The following is a 20420-nucleotide window of genomic DNA, read 5'->3' as shown; positions in this document are numbered from 1 at the left end:
TGTATACTGTAGTTTCTAGATCAATTGTTCTCAAACCATAAATGCATGTTTGACACATTCACACGACACAAAATTGACTATTATTGGTAAGCACTTAAGATATGTGCAACTACATCAACCATACTGATACATTTTACATGATCCAGGTCACTATACATTCCAGAATAGTCTAAGACTCTAAATGTAGATACTATTTCAGATAAGTAAACCTCTTTTCAAGGTATGATATGGAAACTGGATAAGTTCTGGACCTGAAGCTCTTGACTTAGATGTATTATGGCTACTTATTACACTGTCTATTTAATATCAGTTTTCTTTCTGCGAAACGAACTTTATGCTATACAAGAAATAGGTAATTCTTATGTCAATTATAAATCGCCAAAAATTGGAGGATGTTGAATTGTTGACACTATTTAGAGAGTAATTAGAAAGGATATGACACCTTTGGAGATAAGAGAATTACTTTTTAAAAGCCATATCACCTATAGCCCGAGATACAGCCAGCTCACCATTGACCCGAACCACACCAGCCCACTCAACAACGTATCCACCAGCAGCTTCAATTCGGCTTCTTTCATCTTCTCTGTCAGCATGATGGTCCACTGTGAGCTCCTTAACAAAATAATTTGGTCCACCATTGGTTGCCAACTCCAGTTGTCCATTCTGACCAACAGGAAATATGGCATTTTTACTTCTCCTTTGTCGATTTATCCTTGACAAATTACCTGCAATACACAAATCAACAAACTCATTCTTTGATGCAAGACAAAAAAAGTAAACTGAAACTTTATAGAAAAAAAAAAAAGACTGCAGCCCACTGTATTCCATGATAAGACATGTAAGACATCTCTTGTGGACTATGTATCCCTTTTAAGTCTACTACCACTACAACAACAAAGTCATAAATTCCCAACAAAGCCTTTTAAGTCTACTCTAGGCAATTTTAAAGAAAATGTTCTGTTTCGACCTTCTACTCTCCTTTCCTTCTAGATTGAACAGGACTCAAAATGTTCCTCTAACTAGAAATTTCTTAACTTGTCTATTGTCTTTAGTTCTTATTTTTTAATTAAATTGTTGATCCTGCTATGATAATCACCCTACAAATCATACTGATGGAAAAATATGTCCACTTCATGGTTATCCTTCTTCAACAAGATGTAACATGTACACCCAACCAGCTAGCCTAGTGGTGTGTATCTGGTCTCTTTGCCGTAGGTCAAGGGTTCGAACCCTCGCTATGTAGCCGTGTGTGCCCGTTGTCCGTCAGCTCTCTCATTTACAACTTATGGAACAAACTGGTTTTGATCAATCGAATTTCACCATTTGAGACTAAATTAGTTCAAGTCTTAGCACACAATAAGAGCATGATTTTTTTCCTCCAACAAAACGATACGATTATATGAAAGCATTCATCTGCTTGAATACAAAAGGTAACAAAAAATGGTAGATATATGAATCCATCAGCTAAATCGAAGGTGAAAGAGAAAGGAAGGGAAAAAATCATCATAAGTCATGTCTTGTATATATCTTGGCACAGAGTAAACAGAAAGTGTGCTTTATTATAATTCTCTATTTGAAACACTCCAACTGCAGTGAGCTGCTGTAGACCAATTGTTGATCTATAGATTGATTCTTCAGAAAATTATAATGTCCCACCATATGAGCAGATATTTATATTTGAATCATATGCAGCATAACTTCCCTTATAACTTTAGTAGATGACTTTAAAATATTGTATAAGCTAAAACTCAACTATGTTCTGCCAACTTTTCGCCAATAATGTGTCAGAGCCAATACTCAAGAAAAAAATTATTATTTAATACCAGAAATAGATAACCCAAGGTCTGCAGCTGCAGATGAGTATCCACTATGATAATCACAAAAAGAAAAATGCAAATCTCAGAATTATATTCAATCTTCGAGCAAGATGGGAAAGATGAACAGTGAAATCAATCAGAAGTCATCTACTGACCAAAAGAACGATAATTTTTATACCTAATTGTTCACTATGAAAAATTTTATCATTCTATGTATTCTTTTGACTCCACACATCAATAAAATGGACTACAACTATACAATCAAATGAAAAAGTAATTGAAAAGAAAATAGCAGTTCAGCCACTATGGGGAATTGACACTTGGGGCATTGTATTTCCATATATCAGCCATTCTATTAGTCTAAAAATTTCCTTAGAATCATAGCTTTAAGTTCTAAATCAAGTGGAACGCGAACTGGCTCGGCCATCCCTTAGGCTCCTTTCAAATTCTTCAAGACAAATGTGTTCAATTTTTTCATTGCTAAATTTAGTACCTTCAGTTGTCATTCTTAACATGGTTTCAGTCCCAACTGAAATAGGCACCTCTTGGAGAAGCATTAAGACAGAACACCATAACTGGCTTGCTTGGCTGTTAGAGATGGATTGTAATTTCGGAGCATCTAAAGATATACCAAAAATGTGAACTTCTCAAGATTAAATTAAAATCTATTTTAAAAAATACAATGGACATTGAAAATAATACCATTTTAGTCAAAAACTAATGCCAATAAAACAACTTCAAAGAAAAAGGAACCTTTTCGATTATGATGCCGCAAACCCTCAGTACACAAAAGAGCTTTTGAGTCACCAACATTAGCAGCTAAAACATCACCATCAACTATCAGAACAACAGTGGCAGTAGAACCCGACTCGAGATTTTTCTGCAAAGCTTCCTGCAAAAACTTAAACATGGGAATTGTTTTAGCATACAGGATGCAGCATTCATAAATTACAAATAACATTTCAGAATTGAAAAGTGCTACTTTCCTTGGAAAATGTTGCATCAATATCCTGGATTGTCCTCAACAATGATTCCTTTAATATTTCCATATGAAAAGTCCTGTCAAATATTCTGGCTGGTATCCAGTTGGACCTGCAATTTTTCCATAGTATAATTCCACTTGGAAACAGCAACAAACTGCAACTCAAAGCCCCAAAATTAATGGGCACTGACAATCAAGGAAACAATGGTCAAATATTAACATTCCAGACACTTTACAAGATCAAAAACTGCCTATCATAGTGCAAAATGGGGTGTTCAGAAAATATAAAAGGGAGGGCCAGAAGTATTGGCAAATTTTGCCTGAAATATCAGCTGCCTGCTTTTGATGTGTAGCTGTGTGTACAATATCAAACAGTGAAAAGTATCCATATGCATTGATCAGTAACCTTTTGATAGACCAAACTGGCCTTTTCTGATCCAAACAGATTGATATGTTACAAATTATATTAGAATTGTTGTACCCAAACAAATTAAGTTAGGACTTGAAGGGCAAACTGGTAATTATGCATCTTGATATCATATTGGATGGTTGAAACAGTGATTGTTGTTGGGGAGTTATGATAGATTAGATAGTATCCCTCTTTTCAACAGAATATTACATGATTCCCTTTTGTTTTCTCCTTTCTTGCAATAGTTTTCCTTGAGGAGTAGAAGATGGAGGCTCTTTGGGTGGTGATTGAAGAGGAGAAGGATGAGATTGTACACAACCCTTAACAGGTAGGGATCTTTTAGGTCTTTCTTTCTCTCTAGCTTGTTGTGTCCACTGTACAAATGATTTTGGTATGATCTCATGAACATCTCTCTTGCTATATATCTCGATAAAGAATGTATCTTCTTTTATAGTATATATTATGCATGAGAATATTCATCCAAGAAACCCGATGCATGTATCTTCTTTTACATGCTTCAAGGTATCTATAGAAAAGTTCAAACAGATGACTAGATCAGGTGCCATATGCATAGTATTGGGGAACCACTTCCCATAAAAAGAACAAAAAAAAAAAACCAAGATCAGTATAGTTTATTGATACATTTCTAGCATGAAATGCTTCGACATGTGTCAATCAGCATAGTAGTTCTTGAAATCAGCCATTAGGATGGGTTGATAGGTCTTTTATATTAAAATTTGGTAGGGTGTTGGACATAAATGTCATATTTAACCATTATAAAGCCAATAATCTTAGATATTATGTTGCAAAAAGTGGTTTCAAGTTGCAACTAACTCTCTCAGGTCACAGGGTGACACTAAGGGAGTAGGAACATGACAAACAAGTATCAAACAAATCAATCCTGGGTCATAAATTATAGCATATCCTATAAATTATGACAAACACATGATATACAAGGAAATAGATTACCTTTCTGGATCGGGAAAGTGCCAGTTCTCTGTTTTCTCGAGACTAACAATTTCAAAAACCATGCTGTTTTCTCCATATGTCAACTTGTCATTAGATTTCTTTAGAACCACTGAGTATATCCCATCCAAAAGAAAATAGAGGTGGAGAAGAAAGTATTCAACCAAAAGCTTGGAAGCCATATCACTAGCCTCAGCCCCATTGTGTCCATCAAAAACAGCTACTAGTCCAACGTCAAGCTCCTTGATTCCTGTTCTACCTATCCAATAAAAAGCCAACTAAATTAAGGATTCAAGTAAAGGTAATTTGATCTCATCATCCTTATAGTTTCATAAAGATTTTGCATCAAATTAATTTGAGTTCATGTTGGATTTACGATCAAAGTAATACTGAGGGAAGGAACGAATCCACGGAGCAAGAACCTAACATTCCAACCGATTTGAGAGAAGGAACAAAACAGCCAAATTCGAAACCCCAAGTAAAAGCGTGCCGTGAAGCAACCGCGTACCAATGAAGGGGATCCTCATGCCAAGGGCGCAGACGATGCGGTCCTCCTGGGACCGCCGCCGCCCCTGGTGCAACGCCGCCTGGCAATTCGGCGGCGGGCGGCGGCGGTCATCATCGGCGAGGAGGGTCCATCGCGGGCACTTGGGCGATTGGAAGACGGCGGGGGCGCCGCCCTCCCTATAGACGGCGAGGCATGTGAGGGATTCACCGAAGGACAGCGAAATCGAGCGGAGGAAGATGAATCCGTAGAATAGGAAGCGATGAACGTACATCTAGATCGAATCGAGAAAGGCGTGGGAAGAAAAAGGGACCGAGAGGCAGAAAATGGATCAAAATTTCCAAAACCAAATTTTGCACCAACGTTGAGATCGTTTTATATAACGAGTAAGACCGACACTGTTAAGGAATAATTTCTTATAATCCTTCCCTTAAGTTACGTGTATTTTTATAATAAGGCTAATTACATATTATTTGTTATTTAGTATCCAAATCCTTAAATTTTAAAAAAAAATTATATTAATTTTTTATTTTGATCCTTACTCTTAAAAAATTTGTAGTCGACGAAAATGATGCACGAGTCGACCTTATTAATATCATGAATGATATAAAAATGATAGATAAAAAAGATAATTTCGATTTGATATATATCTTCTTATTACATTAAATAATATACATGTCAATTTGAGATCTATTACTTTATACAATAATATACTAATATTAACCTATTATATTAAATTACATGAGCTATTGTATTAAACTTAACGAACAAGTTTGACACCATTAAATAATAATCTCTTGTAGTTCTTTCGAGAATCTATAAATTATGCTAGTTAGTTTAGTGGGTAAAAACTTATAGTTTATTCGAGAATCTTGTCTTCATTATATATCTTTAAAAAAAATTATATGTTCAGAGTAAATCAGACAAAATACTTACATTGAATCATACATGTTGCAAAACAAAGTTAAAAAAGAGATCATGAATTGATCGATAATCTTTCTGAAATTAATAATAATTTCAGTGTAAAAAAAAATAGAGTTGGGTAATCGGATAGAGATAAATATTTTTTTATTTTTATTTTTTTTGAAAAATGAATACGTTGAAGGAGGCCTTGTGAGAGAGAAGTGAGCTTCTGAGGTCAAGCGACCATCTCCATGAGGTCGAAAAGACCTTCAATTCCCTTACGTGAGCTTATCCTCGACTACGGAATCACAATGATCGTGCCGATCTAGAAATTGAAGATGGTGGCTAATATTTTCTGATGCCAATGGTAAAGCTGGCACTGTTTATTGTTACTTTGAGGATGGTGCCATGGCACATCCGACCTTATATGTTTGGGGAATTGTTGGGCATTGTGTTAATGGGGAGAGGTGGAGTTGTCTACACCTCAATGGTTGATTGGTCACACACAAGATCAGAGCTTTTTTTTTTCATTGAAGATTTGGCTAAATAATATAGCTTCACTTATTAACAAGTTATAAATATGAAAACGAAGAGAAAGAGAAGTTATTTGATGTATTTATTGAAACTTAAAAAATCAAGAGCAAATTACTTAAAATTGTTTTAAGTTTTCTTTCTTTTTTTTCCCTAACATCTCTTTGTTTTATTAGTACATATTATTTTTTATTTTTTAAAATATGATATTATCTTTTATCCCTTTCATGATCGCTTGTGCCTCCTATGATGACCTCCTCCATCACATCCTCACGATGGCTACTAAAACCTTTAAGCATATTCATGCCCTCGTCCGCTACAATCGTTGTATCGGCATCCTCTATCACATCGTTGCTTCGCCAACAACCTCTCCTCATCGATAACATAGTTTTATCATAACTAGTCAAAGTGTAGCCCCATCGAAGATAGTGACGTAGGCGACATAGACCCATATGAACTCATCTACATCCAAGCAATAATATATAATTTTGATCTTAAGGTCGCTAGCACAAAAGAAACACCGAAAGTATTTTAAAGAGAGATGTAGGAGAAAGACGGGGAAGTGACGCCCCAACTATTGACGAAGCAATAATACAGCGGAGAAGGTCGACATGATAACAATGATGAATAAGATTATGCTAAGGGCCTTAGAACATGATGAAAGAGGCCATCATGAGAGGCGATGGCCAAATATGCTCTGCCTCTTGGGGCTTTTTGTGTTTTTGAAGAATTTACGTGTTAAATGCCCATGTCACCGGCAAAGCAAATCCTGAGGTGTGCTCCGACTAACTCTTAGCTTGGCAGAATTTTATTCAAAACGTTAATCCAAGATCGATTGAGATAATAAAATATAAACAAAAATTAGGAAGCTACTTGAAATTCTTCCCAAAATTAAAGAATTAACAATCTAATTAGGAGTTCTCTGCTCCTGTCATCATCTTACCAGAGTCGAAGATTATAAAGAATTGCACCTATCACGGGCGGCTGGCGGCCACTATCAACATCATTAAAGCAAATAGAAGCACGAACCAGTATCTAGATTCATATAGATGCCTAGAACACAATGCTATGGCCACAATACTATCACAAGCTTTGCCATCTGACTGCAATTCAATCTCCTGAGTAGCATGCAAACATCAGAAACATCACTGCACTAAATCACTTTTATTTTTATGAAACAAACCATCAGGTTTCCTCAACCCACTTCATAGAGTAAACATGAAGTTACATTTTGTTATACAAGTTTCGATACCATAGCTGACATCAAACTCAAGTTCGTAGACATTTACCATCATTGATTATCATTACCAAAGCACATTATCTTTGCATTTCTGGGATTTGGTTCTGAGTTGCCATTACTGAGCTTCAACAGCCGGCCCACCAAGCTCATTCTGGACAAACGTTTCGAGATAAGCTTTCCTGCAAACATGCCAATGATATAAGAGACTTGAATCTAAAGGGAAATGGAGTATTGACAAGAATAGGGACTAAATTAATGTCAACCTAGCAGGGAGATCATCATGAGGACGGTTAAAGGGAGTCCAAACTGGCTCACCAACAAAGAGTCGCATTGCCTGCAAATACAAATTTAATTTTCGGAAGCATATTAGTACTGGCACATTGGCATTCATGGAGAAGTGGAGAACTATTTTGGGTCTGCATAATATATTCCCCCACATAAGAAGAAAAGCAGCAAAATCAGGATAACAAAAATTTATACCACAGCATAGAGGTCATGTCTAACGTGCTGAGAGATGCTTCATCAACAATCACGAGAAGGAATAAAAGGTGCTTTGTCTTTCTTTTTTTAGCTGTGCTCATCTTCTCCTACCTCCCTTCTCTTCCCTCTCATAATCAATCTCACCATCAACCGACAACAATTCATGGATTGTGAAAGCAAAACAAAGATAAGAGGAGAGGAAATAGAAAGAGGAAGCAGACAACTTTTCCAATTAGAGGGATGCACTCTTCTGATCTGAACCTCAAACTCGGACAATGTCATCCATTGATATTCAAACCTTGTCAACAACCCCAGTCAGAGTCGCCAGGCCCCTCAGTTTTCAAAGCTTATTGATAACATAGCTCACAATCATCACCTTTCATGCAACCCCAATCAACATCCGGTCTAAGCTTAATTTCCTAAGCCCAATCAACCCCAATCAACAACATGCCGCACAATAAAAGAGAGGCTTGTATGTAGGCTTAGTTTCCTAAGCTATGTCAACTTTTCTCTCAAATACCTTTCACGAATCTAGAATAAGACTCTTCCAACATCCTTCTCTAAATAAGAATCTAACAAATTTCCTTCTGATTACAGAATCCTAGTTATAACTGTTGGTCGTCCAAATTGCATGTCATATATAGATTCTTTGATTCATTGGACACAGAAGAACACAAAGGCCAAAAGAAGAACTTGTTTCTAGTTTTGCAAAATCAACAGATAATAGTTTCATCAGCACACGCAGATGTGATACCTTAATATAGTTGTTTGTATCGAGTGTAAAGCGATGATATATTCCAGCAGGTAAGACAATCATGCCCCCTTTCTTCACTGCTATCCTTATCCAGCGGTCACTTTTGTCTCTCGCATCAAAATAGCCTGAACAAACACAAAATAGACAAACAATAAATTAGAATAACAAGGATCAGAAGGCATCGCCTCCCATAGAATATCAAGATGTCCAGTATTAGCCATCCTACCACTCCCTTCAAGGCAATAACGTATTTCCTCATCAGTATGCAGGTGCTCTTCAAAGAAACTCTTCAGCTTAGCTTCATAATTTGGCAACTTCTCTGGGCACACGTCACATATGTCCTGCAAAAGGATTGTCAAATTGACCACTTTTTTTATCAAGGTACTCATAATAAATTAAACGGACCCTCATAGTAAATAGGAAAAAGAACAAACGAAATTAGCGACAAACCATATAAGAATATCCCCTGGCTTCACGGATCTTTTTCAAGTTTCCATCATTTTCATAGTCATCAGGATTCAGGCGCCAACTGACTATTCCTAGTTCTACAGGAAAAAAGAAGAACACAAGCTTGCTAACATGAGAGATGTCTCACTGAAAGAACACAAGAAAACAGCTACACAGATTTTTTTTGGAAGGAACCTTTAAGTTTGCCCAACGAAATAAATTCCTTGGGTTCACGGTGATGGGGAAGTCTCTGGTCTTCCTCACTGTCATCCATATACCAAGCTTGGAGAACTTCCTCCTTGCCATCCTATAGTAATTAGATAAGAGAGAGCAATTATTTACAGCCAAGTAGATTCTTTGGTGATTTGTGTCCAGCAAGCGATATATGAGTGCAACCACCATCAACGTTGGTTAAATATATTCTTTTTTCAGAATGGAGAATAAAATTGTTCAAACTGTAATTATCTAAAGAAAAGCTTGCACTTGGGATTCCAATCATAATAACAATAAATATAAAATTCAAATATTCTTCGACAAAGTATGCTGAACGCTACAAGAAACTTATTACTACCATAGTCATCTAAGCATTAATTTAAACAAGAAACAGTAGCTTCACTGCCCTGAGCTGCCTTCTTCCCTTGTTCTCATTCCTGTTCTTCTTTCTCTCCTTTTCTCTCTTCATTCCTCAGCTCTTACATATATTCATTAGTAATAATTTTCTTCTTTCTATCTTTTAACTAATTTGGTGCATCTCAAATTCCAGAAAAATCAAACTGCTAAAGTATTAAGATCATATTATGCTGCACAACATCATTTATAATTATAGAAATTTTTTAATCTACATCAAAAATTTTCGGAACAGCAGAAAGCAAAGGCTTTGTTTCTTTTCCGTTCAGTTAAAATCCACCAAACCCTCATATAGGTCGAAGTCCATGACGAACAAGCTTCTCTGACAACCTTTGAAACAACTGATATTGTGATCCTTAACCTAATGGTAGCGTCACCAAGACATCTCGTGCGTGTATCCAATTCAATGGATGGGAAGACTCAATTCAAACATCAAAGGAATAAGCAAGCAATCAAAACCAAGGGCGCTAACCTTTCACAAGCTCCATCCAACTTAGGATCACACATACACATCGGCAAAACCAGCCGGGGAAAAGATATCCGCGGATGAACATCCCAAACAGGAACTGACATCGACTACCAAAAAACCCTTATAAACTGAAAATCAAATGCAAAAGATTCGATCTTCTCATGTCCGATTTGCAACTTAATAAAGAGGTCGAGGGTAAAATGATTAAGACCTAATTAATCGAAAAGAAGAGCGAGGAAAAGGCTAAGATCAAATCCACAGACCACGATCGAAGGGAACAGAAATCGCGACGAGGAATACATAAGAAGAAGGACAAAAAGAACCTGAAACGCCGCTTCCATCTCTGCTGCTCCCAACCCAGTTCGAGGCCTTCATGCGAAGGCCGAAGTCCTCTAAAACATATAGAGAAGAGAGGCCGGTTCGGCGTAATCGCCAAATAGCACTTCATTTGTTCCGTCGGATTAGTTTAGTTAAAATGATACCGAATGTTTTCGCTCGCTGATGACCGTTCAAAGCGGTAGGATCACTCCACGTGAATATTTCAGACAAATGGATCATGTTTGTTTCGTGTCCTTGCGGAACATACATGAGACTTGGGAGGTGAGCGTATACGATTAGGAGTCGTTAATGTCCTGCACGTTAGAATCCAACTCCTCAACATCGTACCTTAGAACTCGACTTTCTTTGGTGGAGTTGGTCAGCTATGAATGAAGCCTTCTTTTAAGGAGAGGTACAGACAAGAATTTTCGTCATGTATAATGACCAAAAAAATAGGCTAATTATAAAAAGAAGGATTTTTTGGAAATAAAATCTTATCAAATCTATGGGCTGGTCTTTCTAGATTCACTGAACAAAAAATATTGAAGATTGTGATAGATAGGAGTTTTTCTAGGTTCACTGCACCGGTACATTCAGCTTTTTCAGTTGTAAGTTATCCCTTTTCTTTTAGGAAAAAAAATTGTTCTTTTCCATTTATAAGAGATGATATTATAAATTTCATTAGGCAAGAAAATGGGTAAAGGTATTTAAAAGTATTTAAAATGTTTGACACATCTTCATGCATCTCATTCATGTGTCATGCATACACGAATATAAAAACAATCAAAATATGTATTTTACTATATATTCTTTACGCTTAATATGTTTGTGTAAGATGAAGAAACATCTATAGACGTATATGTTTATAGAGTTTAATGTATTTTCTTTGTATATATAAAGTATCCATGCTTCCCAAAACTTCTCTTTTGCATATGATATGTCTATTCAAAATAAATAAATAAATAATTTAAAATACTTAGATGCATCCCAAAATGTGTCACTTAAATATGATTGCTGAAGGACATAAGATAACCGAAAGGAACAAAACAATCCAAAACATCTTATTTATGCATAATATATCTATCCATGATAAAAAGCATCCAAAGTACTTGGATCATCCAAAGATATCCTTTTGTGTATATTACATCTACCTAGTGCAAGTCCTTACTTTAAAATATAATGAAGACAAATAATACTATCATTATTTTTTCACGCATGCATCGATACATTCTCTCGTTAAACTAATAGTTACAAGAATTACGATATCTAAAAGAGTTTTCTCAGGTATATTTTAATAGGAAACTTTCTCTTTACGTTTTTGAAAGATTTCTCTCTTAACAATATTCCAAAACCGAATGAACTTTCTCTTTCCGATATGACAGTACTAGAAAATTAAACCAAATAGGATCAATTTCCTCAAATCTAACTCACGATCAAACTGTACCTTCATCAATAATATTATTGATACTACTGTCTTTGTGGATGGAGAAACGAGAAATGTTGCACACACTGTGGCAAAGGAAAGGAGCGAAGGTAGGAGACGCTCGCTAGCAGATTTTTCTTGTGACAAAGCAACGCCTGGTAATCTAACAAGTATAGTCAGGAGGCTTAAAACTTACCTCTCAGCCTTGGGTTTTCCTATTTACGCCATCATGAGATAATAATAGAGCCTGACCTGATGATAAGACCCCGAGTGGCATTCAGAACCATCAACAATGAAGAAAGGCAACGATCGTAGCAGCATAAATGGTATCACCTGGTTAGTCAGTCCTTGTCGTTGTTGCAGCCTGCTTTAAGGATGACGACAACACCATCAAGCACTGCATCAACTTCTGTTGCCATGATAAGATCGTTTCTTCATGATGTGTGATATGAACAGATGGCTTGCAAAACACACCCATCGAAAGAAAAAGGATACAACCTTTCAAACCTTATGTCAGCAACATGCTGTGTATAACCTGTTCAATGGGTCAAAGAAATATCACATGATAAAGAAAGAAAAAAAGCAAGGAAATAAAAAGGAACAACCAAACTTCAAACCTTCGTTAAATTGAAACCAAAGAGTGGCCAATATTTGCATGGATGAAATAATCCAACATCGAGGAGAATATAACCCCAAAAGGAAAGCCAAAAACTGGTGAACATGGGAAGGGCTTCGTACAGCAATTGCCTCAACCAGAAATGTGAAGCAATAGGTAGAATAATCAGTCACAGCAGCACTGCAATAAACAAACTTAAATCGTTAGCCTCTCTACAGTCGTTAAAAGATAATTGGGTCAGTCCACAAACTTGGATATCCAGGAAATATTGTGCATCCCAAACAATTCTTACAGAATACATCTCCTATAACTATAGAATAGCCGCAACTTTCAGATGAGGCCTTACAACAACCTACCATCAGATCTTCGTACTAGGCTTCAAGTACACGAGTTCACAGTACAGTCGAGGCCAATAAGATGATCACTACGAAACTGCATTCACCAGACCTTGATGCCCTCTGATAGCATACACTGCTATGATAAGCTGGCAGGCAGATTTTACATTCTTAGACTTGTAACCTTGATGCACTGAGTCTGGATAATGTTGGCATCTCAAAATCTTATTAATTGCCGAGGCGATGGTTGCCATTGCATATATATACAAATACAAATAAGAAACAAAACAAAACGACACAATCTCGTCGAATATGTCAAAATCTAGTGCCGGAGAACATATCAACTGGGTTATAAACATTATCATTGTGCTTTTACCAACATGCTCAATCAGAGTCCCCAAATTCAAAGGGCAGAGTCTGCTAGAGTAGCATCGCCATAAGTTTCGTCGTCCAAAAATTGATGTTAGGTCATAGGCGGATCCATCAATTCCCACCACTGTTAAAAACAGAGACGCAAACAACTATCAGAATTTGCATGTATACAAAACCAACAGAAGAAACATCTACTGGACTAAACTACCTTTATGCTAATCATGTCAAAGACAGATCATGATTAGCATCATATAATAATAAATATACTAAGATGTGATTCTTCTGAAAATGCTCATAAGTATAATTGGGAATGTCATGTTTGCTTCTCTATCTGTCTGCTTGCACAAGAATGTAGCTCATTGAAAAGAAATTGAAGGAAATGTGAGTCATTTGTTCAGTTGAGTTCATCAACAAAGAATATTTTATTTTTTTAGAATAGTAACTAACATGTATCTGACACCATCTTTTTTTTGAAAATTTACCTTAATAATAAGCTTCGATTTGGAACCAAGTGACCTCACATTGATCACCGGTCCTAATGTGATCAGATTATTCCAGATCCAAGCAGAATAGAGAATAGGGGTCGTAGACATAGGCCACATGATGTGCAGATCAGGTCCATCAGAAAATTAAAAGGGTCTATTGCTTGGGCACAACCAGTTTTCATGATATCACATCCTGATCAGGTCCCTGTTTTCATGATATCCATCCTGATCAGGCCCTCTAATTGCATTGGCCAGGCACAACCAGGTCGGGTTTTGTTCCATTTGCAATGAATTAGTAAAAGAATGAAGATGAAGAAAATGAAACAAACTAGCATTCCATTTCACCCGTGCAATAGTGTGGCAGCATTAGCAATAATGGCAAGATTGGCAAGTTGAGATGTTGAAGGATGGGGATGCTGCTGGAGTTGTTGATACATGTGCCTCCGGTGGGTCAAAAGGCAACAAGGAGGAAGCCATGGGAGAAAAGGTGGTCATCAATGGTAGGAGGAAAGCTTATGTTTGAGCTTTTCGTGTTAAACCAAGTCAAGGTCCATTAGCTTCAGCTCCATTACTAGTCTGTACTGAACAGCAAATAAGGAGTAGAAGGAAGTAGCCAGATTATGCCAGATCAACCTAATTGGGCCAATAAAAAATACAGATCAACCTGATAATCTACCAGAACTTTATTGAGCCATCCTAGCGTACATCAATTTTAATTGTGAGCTGCATAGATAGTTCATGCCGTTGATCAGTTAATTAAAGGTATACACAATCTTTTTTACCTAAAACATATTCTTAGATCTTCCTCTACATTTCCTAGCACCACTATTCGACATACTATATCAAAAAGCATCAAAATCCACGTACAGAAAATATCTTGAAACATATCCAGTGGGAAAAAATAAAACATGAAAAGAATGTTATTACTACTCTTATATTATTCTGCATATTAAAACGAACTTTACCAAAAGATTCTTCAGAATACAAGAGGGTGGTGGACGAGAGAGACCCAATTAATCAGATGAGACTAGTCCATGAGTTATGAGTAGATAGTGTAAGGCAAGCGCCAAGTTCTTCTCTCATCCTGTAAGTAGAATTGCACTAATTGAAGGGTGCTTTTCCCATGTCAAAGCATTGTGCCTATAGCAACTATTATAATACTCACCGTCATCGTTGAGATCAAAGAAAATTTTCTCTCTTTGAGTTTCATTTTCTGCTGGGCTACACTTAGCTGGGGATTGAGGCTGTTGAATTAGGGTAGGAAAGCTTGTGTCGCATGGGTTTGGAAGCTCATTTTGGTTTGGACAACTCAACTTTTGGTTGAAGCAAATCATCTCCATATTTGAAGAAGTCGGTCCCCCAATAATTTTCTTGCCCTTAAACCTTCATAGAAGAAATGGTTATGGAGTTTCTTTATCATCAAAGATCATCATGTGGGTTCAGCTAACAAGTAGTATACTTTCTGTTGGTAAATGACCATACCTGTCTTTCCTTTTCTCCAAGTATCTCTGCAATGATGCTTTTCTGCTTGTTGGGCCCTCTGTTGTGGTTAACTCCAGCATTAGTTTCAGCTAAACATAGTTTCAAAGCAATTCATACCGACACCTACATTTTTTTTTTGACAACTACATTATGAACTGCCTTCACTTCATCTCTCTTTTATCAGGTCTAGTTAAGTATTTGTTAAGAGCTACGCAAATAAAAAATACAATTGGCAACATTTAGCAAATGGAGATGATGCTTGCTAGTCTGGTACATATTAGCTTGGTTTCATAAATCAATCAAGATGGCCAAGTTTAACTTACAAAGTATCAGTTACCGATGGAAGTCTCTTTACAACAAATTACTTTAGCAAACCTGAAATGTACAAAATCCTCATAGCATGATCATATATGGGTTCATGTACACTACCTCCTAAGGAGGTCGATTGATGGATATGAAATTTCAGAGACACAGAAGGTTTAGCTAATTCTCCTGACGACTACAAGTGACACACAAAGTGAAAACACCAAACATTTTTTTCATGAACCTCATGTACGGGATATGTGGCGGTTCCTCTCTTTTTGCCCGTTTAAATTATCAACAATCTCATCAGTAAGACATGCAAGGACCACCAAAGAAGATGGAAATTAATGACCGACATTAATGATAATTTGCATGGAAAAGATTAATTTGATAAGTATCACATTAGTGGACAGTAAGGAGACGCCCGCAGGAACAATTAATTTTGTCTGACCCACCCATCCCTACGGACTGGCCCCACGTGAAGGCGACGCGACCTCTAACAGGAGCGTACCCCCAGTAGGGTCCGACAACGGGTCAAGATTTGTGTCGAATCGGTGATAAAACCAGAAAAATAGGACTCGCTAGTTTACGGGCTAAACAGCACTGCTCTCTTACCGGGCTCCGTTTCCCGCGGGACTCTGCGGTCATCCGAGCCGTCCGCGACACGGTGGATCATCGTGCCTGCATCAAAAGCCGTCCGATCAAGATCACAAGGCTGACGCTTGACCGGAACGAACAGTAGGAGTAGCAACGTTTACCAGCCGGCGAGATCGGGAAGGTCCCCACGAACGAGGGAGCGGTGGGGACCGGGGCCGGTCGGGGGAGACCCGGAGGGAAGCGGAAGGCCGGCGGCCGGGCCGGAGAGAATGCACCGGTCGGATCGTCGAAGCAGACCGGGCTGGCCGCAAGTTCCATGATCGACCTGGCCTGCGAGGGCAGCGCCGCCGTGTCAGTGTAACGTAACGATCGTTACGGTCCCCGTCTCGGGTCCGGCACGCGCTTTTTTTGATGGTGTGTTCTATTTACCTGATCGGCCGAGACGCCGTCGTATACGTTGACCATCCCGTCGTAGAAGATCGTCATCTGGCCGACCGGTACTTCCGCCGTCAACCTGAAAATGGAGCGACACAGACGGCGTCAACAACAAGTTGAAGGCTATCGGTTCATCCCCGCACAGAAGAGTTGTCTATGCGGAAGAAGCCAGGACGAGGTGTGGAGGGTCCTCCATCAACAGATGGAGACGAGCTCCTTTGCTCAATTAGGTGGGGTTCGTACGCGACGAACGCGCCGAGCCGTCGGATCAACGAGGGGGCTTTTGAGGGACGCGAGGGGGACCGCAAACATGCGCACGTTAGCGGCACGAGGGGATGGGGTTTGGGGGCCCTGTGGGATGCACAAGGAGACGAACCTGGGGGAGGGGCAGCGCTTCTCCGGCGGGTGGGGAAGGTCAGCTCCGGCAATTGGGGTCTGGCACGTCGGATTTCCGGCTGAATAGGGCGGTGGGATCGGGTCCCTCCTTCGATACGGCGACGGCTCCTTCGCCAGCGGCTGTGATCCGCTGCCGCCCTCCTTCGGCGCGGGAGGAGGTGAGTCCTGGAGAAAGAAGCAAGAGATGGAGGTTAAAAGGAAGGGCACTACTACACAAGTACTAGACATGGGTAGAGAAGGAAAAGCGGATGACCTGCGGTGGCGATAGCGGCTCCGAAGGAGAAGAAGTGAGCAGCTTTTGGAGGATTCCGCCGCCAGCAGGGCAGTCGTCACAGCCGGGCCGCCCCTCGAGAAGGGCCTTGAGAGAGATGACCTGCTGGATCGCCTGCGACTTGTTCCACGACGGCCGTCGCATGCCTGCAGGTTCCCATCAAGCCCCCCGTTGATTCCCCACCGCCAAATCAGCAACATAGTAGAAAGAGCGATCGCAGAGAGAAAGAGGGGGGACTGACCTTTCGCTTTGAGGAAGCGGCGGCAGTCCTCGCGGGTGAGCTGGGCGATGTCCTCCTCGGTGAGCTCGGCGAGGGGCTTGTCGAGCGGCGACGGGGGCGTGGTCTCCCCGGGGTTCATGGTGCCGGACACCGGCGGAGGTACGACGCCGCGATCACCCCGGGTTCCGGCGAACGGAGAACTCGAAGGTTCAGCGTTAGCAAGAGGAGGAGGAGGAGGGGACACGGATCACATCACTCTTTTTACTCAAACTAACGATCTCGATCACAGGCAGCACCTAAAAATCTAGCTTCATTTTTTTGTGAGGCGGGTTTATAAAGGGGAAGAGAGAGAGAGAGAGAGGAGGTGGGAGATCGGAAGAACGAAAAGAAAGAAAGGGCACGGAAAGGAAATAAGAAATAACTTGAGGGACGAATGGTTTGGCCGCGGCGTCTCCCCTTCACCGAGGGCCGTTTCTTTCTACCTCATCCCCTGCCTGCAACCCCATGCGGCCACGTCAGGCGCTGCTCCCACTAATTAATGCCTCCTCACCTACTTCCCCGACTTGCCCCAATTGTCTGCCCCGATTAACTAAAATACCCTTGCCACCGCTGCATGTGAACAAGCAAATGACAGGCCTGGGTAATAAAAGTGCGTGCACTGCCGCATCATCGATGACATGATGCTGCTCGGTGGATCATCCGCATTCTTTTTATGTGAACGCCGTGGGCCGATCGTACGATGTGCTGAGAAAAGCGCGAGAAAGCATGACTCCTCCCCTCGCTGTGCGACGACGCTGAACTGTGGATTGCTTTGGAATCCGCGCCTTGAATGGATCTCCTAATGGCATCTGTATCAAGCGTTGCACATTTTACACCGTATGAAAACGTAAGAATCGACCTGTAAATTTCAGTCACTGCAAATTACAATCGCTGAGGCTGCAGTGCACCCAAACAGACTGGGGAGACGCTCAGAAAAGTTTCAGAAATAAAGATGAAGGTGAGTGGGGGCCGGTGGCTTCAGCGACGAGTGGAGGGAGACTGGCCCGGAGTCACATGCGCGGCTGATGGCGACCGTGGTACCACCCACACGCGGGCCCCGCCGACCCCCTCCCGTTCATCCGCCCGTTGCTTCACCCTCTCCGGACACGTGTCGCCCCACCGCGAGCGAGGTCCCCCATCCGACCGCGACCTCGCAGGCCCACGCCCACGTGGGAGCGTCCACCAACGTGTCGGTCGGACGCGGGGCTCCTCCCAGACGGACCGCGTGCAAACTCACCATTCGTACCCGCGCAGGCACCGGCCCGGCCATGGGTGGGTTAGCCGGCCCAATTGTGGGTTCCACGCTCCCACTGCCTCGAACGAGGAGGCTCCTACGGGAGAGCAGGTGATCGATGAAATCGCTGTCGGATTCGGATCGGACTGGAAAAACGTGGAGTTCGCTTCGCCACCGATGGGTGGGGACCACCACCGTCGGGCATGGGCGAGAGCGGTTCTTATTTGGTCGCATCACCTTCACAAATCACTAATAGGATCCAACGGCGAGGGTTTCACGCATATACAAGTGTGAAACAAAAAGTTTCGGACCTGTCGCGCCGGTTCTTCGTCCCATCTGCCGATTCAATCGGAACCCGCCATGGAACCGATGGATTTGGGGATACAAGCGAAACGGATTGGGTTCGGATTTTATAGGAGTTGTTGCTTGCGAGACGGGAAGAGGCGGGGAAAGAAGGAACCATCTCGATTCATGCACCAATTCCCGAATCCTTTACTTGGATAGAGTGGCCCACCTTGCGGGGCTTTTAGCCGGCAAGACCGTACGATCAACTGGCAACGCCGGGAGGAGGGGGAAACGTGGGGCTCTGTACTCCTCACCTTGTGCCATGGCAACTTGGCAGAGAGAAAGAGAGAGAGAGAGAGAGAGAGAGAGAGATGACGCTGTTTGCCACTGGAGAGTGGGGTAGTAGGGCCCGCAAGACGTAGATTTCATGGGTGAATCGATGTGGTTGATGGACGGGGTTGCCCCTCCGTTAGCTCCGTCTGTGGCACGTCAAACTTGATGGGGGCTTCTGACACAGCCACGCATAAGGACTGCTCCCCTCCGTTGCATCGGAAGTCCATAAAACTAATGCACGAGCGTGCCGGTGTGCAGGGATTTGCATGTAGAGTGGTTCCATCGAGTTCGATCCAAACAGAGGATGTGTGCACTATTGGACTCGATTCGAGGGTTCATTGCAGCAACGATAGGGCTTGCGTTTTAGGGCTGGAGCTCATGAGGTGGCCCGAGCTTAATGTTTGAGAGTGACATAATTCATATAATACATCCCAATGCTCAGTCATAATTGTGCATTTACACAATCAACTTTGAGTTTCTCCGAGAAATAATTGCGAAATCATGAACGTTGTTGGTATGTTTATGTTTCAAGTTTAGAGTAGAAATCATGACCGTTCGGTGGGGTCCGGTTGTAATGAGAAATTGGACTGTAATGATTGTTCTTTCTGCCCCCGTTTTTGATTCTGCGAGAGCGAGAGAATAAATGACATCTAATTTGAATGTTTTCTAGTTAGGATTTGGGATATTTCCTCAAGCAACAAAACTATTATAGAGATAACCTTTTTTATTTTTGATAATATTTTTTTTTCTCGTCCTTAAAAGCAAAACATTCTATGCTTTATGTGGGTCTCTCGCCAGTACTAAATCCTCTTCTTGAAGTAAATAGTGGTGACATTGTTTTCTTACTATTGCTTCGCAGTACTCCTGCACTGACTGATGTCCAACAGCTCAACCAGAAGCTGAAGAAGACCCGCGATGCTAAAGCATCCAAACCATGGCTTTGATCGTTTCACCCTGAAGCGCTGAGAATGGGATGCATCTGCATGAATACATTTAGGTTATTGTCAGAGTTTATCAGGATTGTCTTGACACCAAAGGCTTTAATTTGATCTTGATCTCATCTGCATTTATTAGAGCGAAAGCTCTACCAGCAAGCCATGTGACGATGGGAAGAGGGGATGGACTGCTCATGGAGACGGGACCAAG

General features: G+C 40.7%; 3 protein-coding genes across 23 annotated transcripts in view; all 3 read right to left on the bottom strand.

The window, feature by feature from the left end:
• Window positions 1-5035, bottom strand: part of LOC135582499 (uncharacterized) — a 32837-nt gene extending 27802 nt beyond the window's left edge. For 4 of the 8 annotated variants that reach the window (XM_065140052.1, XM_065140049.1, XM_065140050.1 and 1 more), the window contains exons 1-5: window positions 4683-5035; window positions 4178-4433; window positions 2800-2954; window positions 2571-2705; window positions 464-725 (exon numbers count right to left, since the gene is read on the bottom strand). In XM_065140052.1, coding sequence (XP_064996124.1) covers window positions 464-725; window positions 2571-2705; window positions 2800-2954; window positions 4178-4433; window positions 4683-4953 — 1079 coding nt within the window. In that variant the 5' untranslated portion in view covers window positions 4954-5035. The remainder of the gene's footprint in view (window positions 1-463; window positions 726-2570; window positions 2706-2799; window positions 2955-4177; window positions 4434-4682) is intronic. The other 4 variants (XM_065140051.1, XM_009391148.3, XM_065140053.1 and 1 more) reach the window with 3 other exon arrangements.
• A 2227-nt stretch (window positions 5036-7262) lies between these two features.
• LOC103975990 (acireductone dioxygenase 2) lies at window positions 7263-10594 on the bottom strand. Its single transcript, XM_009391152.3, has 7 exons — window positions 10454-10594; window positions 9230-9341; window positions 9038-9132; window positions 8814-8928; window positions 8588-8712; window positions 7617-7687; window positions 7263-7532 (listed from the first exon to the last, which is right to left on the bottom strand). The coding sequence occupies exons 1-7, from the start codon at window positions 10469-10471 to the stop codon at window positions 7469-7471; spliced, it is 600 nt and encodes a 199-aa protein (XP_009389427.1). The 5' UTR covers window positions 10472-10594; the 3' UTR covers window positions 7263-7468.
• Window positions 10595-11875: 1281 nt separating this feature from the next.
• LOC103975991 (protein TIFY 4B) lies at window positions 11876-17846 on the bottom strand. 14 transcript variants are annotated; one of them, XM_065140058.1, is made up of 11 exons: window positions 17405-17846; window positions 17146-17309; window positions 16873-17057; window positions 16491-16575; window positions 16223-16391; window positions 16080-16145; window positions 12844-13318; window positions 12489-12667; window positions 12205-12406; window positions 12068-12123; window positions 11876-11957 (listed from the first exon to the last, which is right to left on the bottom strand). In XM_065140058.1, the coding sequence occupies exons 1-7, from the start codon at window positions 17520-17522 to the stop codon at window positions 12912-12914; spliced, it is 1194 nt and encodes a 397-aa protein (XP_064996130.1). In that variant the 5' UTR covers window positions 17523-17846; the 3' UTR covers window positions 11876-11957; window positions 12068-12123; window positions 12205-12406; window positions 12489-12667; window positions 12844-12911. The 14 variants fall into 14 exon arrangements, with proteins under 14 accessions (XP_064996130.1, XP_064996132.1, XP_064996134.1 ...); XM_065140060.1 differs by having other exon boundaries at window positions 11876-12123; window positions 12205-12280; window positions 12367-12406; XM_065140062.1 differs by having other exon boundaries at window positions 11876-12123; window positions 12205-12280; window positions 12370-12406.
• Window positions 17847-20420: the final 2574 nt, after the last annotated feature.

This window comes from Musa acuminata, chromosome BXJ3-2, assembly GCF_036884655.1.
Source record: "Musa acuminata AAA Group cultivar baxijiao chromosome BXJ3-2, Cavendish_Baxijiao_AAA, whole genome shotgun sequence".
NCBI lineage: Eukaryota > Viridiplantae > Streptophyta > Magnoliopsida > Zingiberales > Musaceae > Musa > Musa acuminata.
This window is presented reverse-complemented; position numbering and strand designations above follow the sequence as displayed.

Coding starts and splice junctions, on each gene's coding strand:
- LOC103975990 (XM_009391152.3), bottom strand. Junction 8,929..9,037: donor CCAGGGGATATTCTTATATG/GTTTGTCGCTAA, acceptor ATCCTTTTGCAG/GACATATGTGACGTGTGCCC. Junction 8,713..8,813: donor TTATTGCCTTGAAGGGAGTG/GTAGGATGGCTA, acceptor GTGTTTGTTCAG/GCTATTTTGATGCGAGAGAC.
- LOC103975991 (XM_018822342.2), bottom strand. CDS start 17,522: ATGAACCCCGGGGAGACCACGCCCCCGTCGCCGCTCGACAAGCCCCTC. Junction 17,310..17,404: donor CCGCTTCCTCAAAGCGAAAG/GTCAGTCCCCCC, acceptor GGGAACCTGCAG/GCATGCGACGGCCGTCGTGG. Junction 13,319..16,079: donor CCCGCGGGAAACGGAGCCCG/GTAAGAGAGCAG, acceptor TGTTTTTAACAG/TGGTGGGAATTGATGGATCC.